At 42.6% G+C, this 10,795-nt stretch overlaps 1 protein-coding gene across 3 annotated transcripts in view; it reads left to right on the top strand.

The window, feature by feature from the left end:
- The window catches only part of PTPRG (protein tyrosine phosphatase receptor type G), a 393,194-nt gene that overhangs the window by 238,173 nt on the left and 144,226 nt on the right, over positions 1 to 10,795 (top strand). For all 3 annotated transcript variants that reach the window (XM_075183332.1, XM_075183334.1, XM_075183333.1), the window contains exon 5: positions 5,081 to 5,176. In XM_075183332.1, the coding sequence (XP_075039433.1) occupies positions 5,081 to 5,176 (96 nt within the window). The remainder of the gene's footprint in view (positions 1 to 5,080; positions 5,177 to 10,795) is intronic.

The following is a 10,795-nucleotide window of genomic DNA, read 5'->3' on the forward strand; positions in this document are numbered from 1 at the left end:
ACCCACGCAAACACGGGGAGAACATACAAACTCCACACAGAATAGGCCATAGTCTGGAATTGAACTCCTGACCCCAGTGTTGTTAGGCAGAAGTGCTAACCACTGAGCCACAGTGTTGTCCAATGTTATTTTATTTATATAATATATATGTGCCTCTACAGAGAATGTTTTCTATGTTTCATTCACATGCGTCCCTGCCCCGTTTGCGCTTACCACATACCTCAAAACATTGGGTCAGGGCTAGTTGTGAAGCAGGAGTGCGTTGGACCGTGGCTGACCACATTGTGGGCATGTCATACTACGTGAGGAAACACCACATCTCACCATCCAGCCCTCCAACTTCCTGACATACAGGGCAAAGGTGCCAACTGATAAGACTGTCCCACCTAAATCAGGACAGTTGCAAGTTATGTAGTCTAAATTCTCTGCTACACAGACAGACACAGACTAACATTAAACCACCAGAATATTCTTTTGGAAGAAACGGGAGCCCCCAGAGGTAACCCAGGCGGAGAACATATAAACTCCACATAGATAGTGTCCTGGTCAGAGCCCAAAGCCCAGCTCTTTGAGGTGATCACCATGCTGTCCCTCCTTATTGGCTAAGCTTCCTCAGCAGCCACATTGTCCTATCTTGACCTTGGATTAGAGGTCACATCCGCCCTCTAATGACGGCTTTATTTCTGTGTGCTGGAAGGTGTTATTGAAATGAATTATTGTATACTTGTAAATAAAACTTCCAAGCTATAGATTGCATTAAGAGATGGAATCTGGAAGCTACGATAATATATCTTTTCTCTCTCCTCTTTTACTTTTGCAGAGTAAATAGTTGGCTGCATCACTGACTCTGTCAGACACCTCATTTTTGTTAATAAATGATGTCCTTAAAGTGTGACAAATTATGCGCAGTTGTATATCGAACTGTTGGATTTGTACTCTCCGCTGTTTGATTCTGATAAATTAAAATACATTAACCCAGTTCATTGAATTCAAATTTTTATTTTTTTTGCAGCCTGAGATTTTGGGATGTTTTCATTAATATACAGTGTAGCTGACTGTGTGTAGTACGGATGGAAGATGTTTATATGAGAAGGGGACACTTGGGCAGGGCCATGAGCACAAAGAACTTAATATGCAACAACGTTGAGGGGGATAATAAAGGGGAGGAATGGAAATTTTGACGCATACTTGCCTACGCTCTCGGAATTTTTGGGAGTCTCACAATTCTAGGGTGGTCCTACCGGACTCCTGGGAGAGTACGCACCCTGCCGCATCCATTACATAACAGGGGAGGGGTCGTGGTGACACAATGCCGTCACCACATCCCCTCCTGCGCTTGCCACCTGATGCAGTAAAACATACTTGCCAACTCCCTGAAATAGGGGTGATCTCCCTCACTCCCTGAAGAGTCTGGCATTCTCCCTGATGCTGAGCCAGTACAAGACGTGGTTGGCTTCACCATCTGTGGCATGATGACACAGTTCAGAAATTGTGTCCTATGTCCATGTATTGATTCCTATAGAGGTGGCCATTTTCATGGAGACCAAGATTTAATCAAAGACTGACAGGTAAGACAACATGACTTCAGTAATGGAGACAGAAATTTAAAAGACACTTCAGTCTCTATAGATTCATTAGCTGCTTTTCTTTAACGCATAATTGCCTACTCTCCCGGAATGTCCGGGAGACTCCCGCATTTATGGGAGAGCAGGGCACCCTCCCTGGTTCTTAATGATGCAAATATCATGTCATCTTAGCCCCACCCACCATTGTAATTGGCCGAAATTGTGACAATCACTTAGGGGGTGGGGACAAAATTATGCGCTTCATCAAGCTCCGCCCCTGCACGCCCACCTCCCTTGGGATCTCCCTGAAGCCAACGAGGAAAAGTTGGCAAGTATGCAGTAAAAAAGTGATGGTTTTAACGCCACTATAAAATATCCCCCTTTATATATATATATATTGTTTCTGTTATGAAAGCATAGAGCAAAAATATTTTTTTAAGGAATAATAACTAACTTATGACATCCTAACTATATGCTTTAATGGAATATGATATAAAATGATGCAGTACTTCCCTTCCATGAAAGAGATTTTAAACACCTTTTCAGATTCCTCTTATACCCTCTTATATTAAAGTACTACGAAAGGCACTCGGTTATATATGGACAAGAGCCTGATAAGAGTTGGTGTCTCAGAAAGCTGTGATATTGGGGGGTTGGGATGTGTCCCTCCTTATACTATAGTCTTCCTATGAGTAACCCTTACAGAGATACTGCAGTCATCCTCTCTTAGCAGAACACCGCTAATAATAGAGATCATTAGCTTCCAAATTTAAACAGAACGTCAAATATGTCAAGCTTTGTGAAAGTGTGGGGACTTTTTATACACATTTTGAGTATCATTAGTCACTCTTCTAGAAGACGAGTTGTGTTTAAAGTTTGGTGGTTCCTTAAAGCTGCATTTCCACCTAATTGCTACATTTTACTCACCCCTTGTAGAAGGACAAACCGGAAGCCAAAATCACGGCTGATCCTCCCATTCGCTAATACACAGCCATTTTTTTAAAGTTCACACCGATTCCCCTACTCAATACTGCAGCACCCAGTCTTGTACCCACAACCCTCCTTTTGTGTGTATATGTATATATTATCTAGAATTGCGTTTTACTATCTATCTCACGGTGGCTCAGTGGTTAGCACTTCTGCCTCACAGCACTGGGGTCATGAGTTCAATTCCCGACCATGGCCTTATCTGTGTGGAGTTTGTGTGTTCTCCCTGTGTTTGCAGGGGTTTCCTCCGGGTGCTCCTGTTTCCTCCCACACTCCAAAAACATACTAGTAGGTTAATTGGCTACTAACAAATTGACCCTAATCTGTGTGTGTGTGTGTGTATGTTAGGGAATTTAGACTGTAAGCTCCAATGGGTCAGAGACTGATGTGAGTGAGTTCTCTGTACAGTGCTGCGGAATCAGTGGCGCTATATAAATAAATGGTGATGATGATGATGATGCCTTTGTTTTGTGTATATCAAAGTTTGCCGAGCAGATGAATTCTTTTTACTTGCCCGTCAATTTATGGCTGTTTTTGGGAAGATGTGCAAAGTTTATTATTATCTGATAGAAAGGAGATGTTAGTCTTATATGTACATTTATACATACATTTAGTATAGACCTCCATACTTTTCAGACAAACCACTTTAAATGCATGACTAAGAGTTCTCACATGGGGATAGGAAACAGTCTTTCTGCAAGTTGCTACAAGATTTCTGTATCAATAAAGCAGAAGATCAAATCAAAAGCAGAAGCAACCAATCAGGAAGCTGCATTCAGCCATTAAGATACATGGCACTCAGTGTTACTCAGCAGGAGGGATGGGGAGAATGCACGCAGGGAATTGTCAGTAGTTTTACCCAACACTCAAATCATTCTGTTATGGAGAGAGAGGAATCACTATGAAATAATCTGCTGTATATTGGAATCACAAACTTATGGTCATAGGGATAAGCTGTCATTTACATCAGCCAAGAACCTGCTCTCGATGTATAGAGAACATGCACAAATATTTAATGGTAAAATCAGATTATATATATTTCCTGCAGAAAATGGCACATGCGGTATAGATAAGGGGAAAAAATATTCTCTCTGCTTCATATTTCAAATAGAAAAGCGTTTCTAGACTGTAAGGACTGTAGAAGAGGGGAGCAAAGCAGCGGCAACATACTAAACTAAACCATACTTGTCAATCTTTAAAAAGTGAATTCTGGGAGATCCCGGGCAGGGGGCGTGGTTGGAGGGCGGGAGGGGGCGAGGTGAATTGCGTCATTTTGGCCCCTCCACCTGCGTCAAAATGCCACTTTTGTTGCGTAATGCAGGGCGAAAATGACGTGATTCACCGCAAATCGCGGCATTTTGGGGAGTAAGTTCCAGTATGCGGGATACTTGCCTGCTTTCCCGGGAGTTCGGGAGATCTACCCAAATTTCGGGAGTTGGCAAGTATGAACTAAACGAATACAGTTTTGCAGCAGAACCTCCGAGTTTCACTTTTGCTTTGTCCCACTTCCACTTGTAAATTTGCATTTCACAGTATTTGGTGTCTATGAATAGATCTGGTGCCGACAACAGTCAGTGCATTCTGGTAAATAATGTCTGTATAATCAGTGTGTTCTGAAGTCCTCACATCAGATTTCATTAGGAGAACTTGTGTGTTATAAGGAATATAGATGGTCAGCTGCAGGGCAGGGCCCTCTTACATCTATCTTTGTTAATACTCAGTCTTGTTTTATTGCTGTGCTTGTGCCGAAAAGTAAGCTGGTGCTATACAAATATATGCTTAATAATATAGTAAAAAGTGCACCCATACTGTAAATTGATAAAGATATTAGAAGTCACGTCAAGTGGCTGTGAAACTGTGTAAAAGCGCTCAGCCTATGGTCTCTGGTGACTTCCAATATCCATATAATAGCCAGTAGGAAAATACGATCCCATATATCCTCGAAGCAGTGTAAGCAATACTCTCCTACTCTCTCGGGTCTGCTTCTCTGTTCTGTGAAATGGGTGGGGTACGACCATGATGACATGAGTTGCGTCATTGCGTAGTATTGGGCCGGTCTCAGGGGCAAATGCAGGATTTGTAGAGAGGGGTTTCCACACCACGCCGCCAGTGGGCGTGACCAGCATGCATGGGGGCGTGGCTATAATTTTAGCCAGTGCTTGGCTGCTCATCAACTCTTCCTCTCCCCATAATATACATGGGCAATGCTGCGTGCACTACTGTTAGGTGCACGCAGCTCTCCCTTTTCAAGCAGAGCTGTGTGAAGCGGGGGTAGGGTCCAGCCACCTCAATTATACAGTGCTCCAGGTTTGGAGGGGGGTTTCCAGGCACTAGGAACCCCTCCCCCCCCCCCCCCCTCGGTTTGTCTATGGGTCTGGTGACGCGGGTTATGTCGTCATGGCAAAAGTAGGCGAGTAGGATTTAACCGTATGTTTGAAATGAAAGATCTAGAAAATGTTTTCTCCACATGAAAAGATCATGAAAACGTGTATAAGCATCAACTAAAACCATCGTCTTTATATTCACAGATGCAGATTTATTCCTACAACCCGGATGACTTTGACAGTTTTGGATCAGCCATTATGGATAAAAGGTTGATAGCAGCGATGTCGGTCTTCTTTCAGGTAAGTCACTAGTGTGACCCTTTTATATTAAAGCCCATTTCATTGGTTCTTGGTTACAGTATGTGCAAAAGTACATTGTACATCCATTCTTAGTATTCTCACTCCTGACTACTACATAGGTGTCATATTGGGGCATATTCAATTGTTGGCGTTACACGTAAAAGTAACGCGGCGTGCGCACTATTACCGTCATTACGGTCACAGTGTGCTTAAATACCGTTATTACGGTCACAGTGCGCGTAAATACCGTTATTACGGTACCTTTAACGCTGGATTTCCCTGAGCTGCGAGCTGAAATGCGGCTTAGAATTACCACAATAACGATAATATATTTAATGCCGCGGGAAACGGCAACAATTAAATATGCCTCATTGTGTCCTAAAAAAATAATTCAGCAGGGATTCCTAAAATAAAAAAGGAGGAAAAACCCCATAAGTGGTATAACACAATAATGTATATATTATATAGACACAGGTGAATACATTACATACACTCCCCATCATTTACGAAGGGTAAATCTGCAGTGGTGCAGTCCTTAGAAGTGAATGGGTTTGCAGAGCTAAAATCAACAAAGGTGCTTCTTGCAAAGTGTGCCTGTATTCTGGGGACCCGCGTGAGAATGAGATTCCGTTTGGCAGAGCAAGATGATTACATTGGAACAAGTGGGAGGGGAGAGCACATTTTTAGGGCCAGGTGTAATAAACGCAGTCCTAATGCCTCCCCCCTAACACAATTGAGGATAAATTAAGCAGCATTTGGAAGAAATCCGGATTGCCGTTAAATATAATTGTTTGGGTGGGCATATCCTTTACACTGAATTCCTTCAATACGTGTGTCAATGTTGCTGGCATTATTTAAAATTGTTATGGATGCATATATAAAGAGGATCTTGATTGCTGTCAGATTCCCCATCATTGGGCTGTGCTGTTGTTATAAACCACTATTATCCTTGGGCTATACTGTTGATATTGCTGCAGCCCAGTCGCCGTATTCTGTGCTCCGTAGCTGCCTTGTCAGCAATATTCACTGGATATAATATTTATGTAGTTCTGCCAGTGAGCTGCAGAGTTTTACAATCACATTTTTAGTACATCGCTCACAAAGATTAAAGAGACTTTTGTGTCACCGTGTAAGCTGGAGCAGATCCTAAATCAGTCCCTTCTGTTTAACAGTTTTCTGTCTACTTCTATTTTTACAGATGGTTTTTTTTTTTTGGGGGGGGGGGGGGGGTAGTGGATGTTTCCTACAGGCTGCTTTTGTGTTTTATATCTCTGTTTTCTCTAAATTGTAAAGTGTTCGCTGTTTTAACATATTTAATTCTGATTTTTAATTTTTTTAAAAAATGGCATTTACAGCCTTTACAAATCGGAAACGAACATCTGAGCTCAAATGTAATGTACAGTTATTAATAAACACATCATTATTAAAACTGTGCCCTTCCCTCTGTGTTATACATTGCTTAGGCATTGTTTAAATTAGCTGTTGGTGTGGGCAGATAGTCCAGTGACACTGATGTCATGTGATCATTTAGAGCCAATGTGCTGAGAGCTGGCAGTGTGATGATGTCACAGGATGTTTCTAGGAGCACACTGAGCATATTACTGCCAGTACCTGGGCTGTTTGCTCTAGTCATAGCTGCCCAGAAGATGGCAGACTCCTTGCTGATATATGAAAAGAGAAGAAATTCTACAGCTAGACAGTAAGAGGGAGATTCAATTGCTGTTGATGTGGTGCTCGGACATCACCGCAATATACACTGCGCACATTGCCGATCATTGCAGTAGGAATCTCTGATCATTTTTCTGGGCACCACTAAGGGGTGCGAGAAAAAAGAGACGTTCCACGCCAAATTGAATCTCGCCATAAATGTAAAGTATGTTAAAACGATGTTTGCGGTTATTAAGCTGGAAGTTAAAGAGCCCACATTGTTCCTTGAAGTCCGTGTCTCCTAATGAATTGATTGTTTGTGTTATCATAAATAAAGCTTCAGCTCACACATGGCCAGTGCATACAGCGGGGTCATTCCGTATTTGTCTTGCTCTCGTCAGGCTCTACCTCCATACCAGCGCTCCACCTTCTCAAAGCACTCTGGGAGTAAATTAAACATGTTAACACACTATCACTACAATCCGATTAATGTAAATATGCTGGCACAACACGAAATATCCATTTACTGGTGGATGGATCTGAAAAGTATTAAAATTTCCTTGTTGATATCAAAACAGCAAAAAAGGTTTATACGGTGGATACATAGAAGTTTGCACTGTTGTAACATGATCCTGATCTGAGATTTTGGATGGTGGCCAATTTATATCCTAGCGGTTAGAACAACTGATTAGTTATTTTACCTGCTCGGCTTGGTTTTTAGCCCGGAATTTGGTAATTGCACTGGTCCCCCCCCGTTGAATGTTCTGCATTGCTGACCTTTCTGCTATGCAGGGATGGTGTAACTGTGGACGCTGGGGTAACCGCACATAATTGTGTACGTCTCGGATATACAGGCGCCCTGTGCTGCTGGGGAGTTTTAAAGCTGTGGCCCATAGGCGTGAGGTGTAGTGACCTCGGGTACAGTGTTGGCAGTTTGATACTTTGACTAGTGGATTTAGGTTTCAGTAACATTTTACCTACCACTGTCTACAGCAACAGGAGACCCATGTGGCCCTCGAGTCTTCACCTGTGGCCCCCAGCTCCTTCCTGCTTTATTGTCACATTGCTTGTTTACAATGCAGCTTATATGATCATATCAAATATATGATTAAATGTATTGTTTTAACCTATTACCGGGAATAAGGGTAATGCGTGGGTTGTAAGGCCGCACCATGTGGGCCTTGAAGTGTATCGGGTTGCCCATCCCTGGTCTATAGTTTATCATACATGCCAACCTTATGTTGGCCGGGTCCAGGAGATCCTGGAGGGCACGAGGGGTGTATGGGCAGAGGGGGCGGGGCCTCACGAATCGTGCCATTTTGGCCCCGCCCCTGGTGTCGTAACGCCTGTTTCGGGTCTTTTTAAAAGACCCCAAACAAGCATTACATCACTGGTGGCGGGGCAAAAATGACGCAAATCGTGAAGCCCCCCTCCTCTCAGCCCGTACATGCCGGCTTTAATTTAATCAAGTTGGCAGATGCGGAAGAATCGCCAGCTCTCCCAGGATTCCGGGAAACCTACCCGAAATTATGGAGTCTCCCGGACATTCGGGGAGAGTTGGCATGTATGCAGATTATAGCCAGCTGCCTGGTAACACCACTTGACACAAGGGGGAGCTACTAAGGTAGGATTATTACGAATTGTGATTTGTGGTCTATATATATATATATATATATATATATATATATATCTGTTCATTTACCTAGTCAGTAATTGTGAGGTGCACTGTATCCCATTAAACACTATGCCCTACTCGTTACTACTGCCAAATTTCAGGTTGTTGTCCCTGAAATCTCAAGAGATTAGGCAACCGGCTCACCCTCATCTTCTAAAACGGGTAGGACCGTGATGGTGCATCTTGCAGTCATTGAGCAAGGTGCGGAGCTATAGTGGCGCAAGGCATATCGTCACAGCCCCCATATTTACCCCTTGTACCTCTCCTCCAGGGTCTCCCAGTCTATAGGTCCCAAAAGTAAGCGAGCAAGTGATATTCAAGGTGACAGCCTTCATGAGAATGAAGTTTCATTTGAAGCTGGTGTAAGAATGGGATTGAACAACCGTAGCGAAGTGGCACTTTCTTAAAGTACAAATCTTCTTACAATACAAGTTGTGCATGTGAATACAAGTCACAAATAATACACATTTGTATAGGCTACAAAGGGACAGTGCCCCCAGGGGTAACATATGATAGAAAGCATTAAAATAATTGGCTTTCCCACCCACTAGAGCTGTGAATTGACACTACAGGGATCCATTTGTGTTACAAATTTCAGTCGAGCTAATCACATTATTTGTACGTCTAATAAATTAGTATTTTGGCTTGGTAACCAGAATAACTTGATTGTAGCAATAATTCCTGTTTGTTTGCTAGCCGTAGATGTGAAGTGGCAGCCCTGCTACTTAACACCTGACATGTGGTCATTTTTATTCAACTTCCACTTGAAAAGCTATGATCACCAGTTGGAGATTTCAATTGTCTGCATCAAAACAACTTTAAGGCTCACGCTATTCAGTCATAAAAGATATTCCGCTTCAGGTCTGGAATAAGTATACCGTGAACCCACCCCGGCAATTCAATGTTCTTATGCAAACCTTAGATTCAATGCTTTTTTTTTTTTTTTTGCACTTTGTTTTTTTTTTTTTCTTTCCTTTACTTAAGCCATAAACAAAATAAATGGAAAGGACACAGTGGCTAGCATTAAGTGCTTGTAGATCCTGGGCTTCTCTCCAAAATGTGCTGGATACTAGCTGTGAGGTAACAATCGTTCTCGCGGGACAAGTCACTGGATAAAGTCTGTTTACTCTATCTGGGCTGGTTGTCTTTCATCAGCAACATGCATTGTACTTTAGGCTGTGCCCACCGCTTTCTTTGTTGTATTTTTCGGTTTAAGTCACCTGCCAGTTTCAATTTTGCTCGAATCCCTTGAAAAATAGCTCTTTTTCATCCACAAAATGGAGGTAGACTATATGGAGAGCCAGAAAAGAAACCGCATGGAATGAATCAGAGGGGGGAGGTAAATAGACAGGTTCGCATTATCAACTTCTCTCCCAGGAAGCAAGATCAGCTCAAGGTAAAGTTCTGCTCACAAACTGTAATACAACTCCTACCCACTGCAGTACTCTCCTTTACACAGACAGTTAGGGCAATGACATGATCTGTTCTACCAGTGTTAGAGAGGACCTGTCACCCCCTTACTGTTTGCTACAGTCTAGTCGAAGCCTGTACCAGACAAAAATCCTCTTAACATAGCAGGGTGGGCATCTCTGTTACACCCATCTCTCGTCTATGTCAGCTCTTCTCACTAGTGTAGAGCACTGATGTGGAACCTAAAAAAACGGTCGGTCGGTCACATAGGGGAGGGATAAGCTCCTTAAACAAGTCTGTATACATTTGGAATATTCTTATGTAATAACTTTAATTTATCAATCACAACAGCCCGAATTATATGACTATTATCAGTGTATTGTAGATTTCCTTTATACAGTGACATGATTCCACTAATTTCCTCATCGTTTTCATGGGCTTGGTAGTTAGGGGCCCAATATGCTATATGTTCTGACATACCTTTCCTCAGAACCGGTTGCTAAGTTGTGTTCCAAATGTTTAATCATACTTGCCAATTTTTAATTATTAAAGTACGGGAGATCCCAGTCAGGTGGCGGGAGGGTAGGAGGGGCCAAACTGACGTGATTTGCATAACTAAGGCTCCCATCTTGCCCACTTCTAAAGGAAGTGGGCAGGATGCGGGAGAATTCCCTCCTCTCCCGGGAGTCCAGGAGACCTACCCTGATTTCGGGAGTCACGCGGACATTCCGGGAGAGTTGGCAAGTATGTGTTTAATTCACTGGATTAAACCATCCACAATTTTAGATTGTATGCTGGTTGTTATCAATTATAGTACTACATTTACTAACGACTCACTGAAACAGTCATTACGGTTATGCAGAATGCAATGTGTTACAGCGAAGAGA

This window comes from Mixophyes fleayi, chromosome 8 (assembly GCF_038048845.1).
Source record: "Mixophyes fleayi isolate aMixFle1 chromosome 8, aMixFle1.hap1, whole genome shotgun sequence".
NCBI classification, from domain to species: Eukaryota; Metazoa; Chordata; class Amphibia; order Anura; family Limnodynastidae; genus Mixophyes; species Mixophyes fleayi.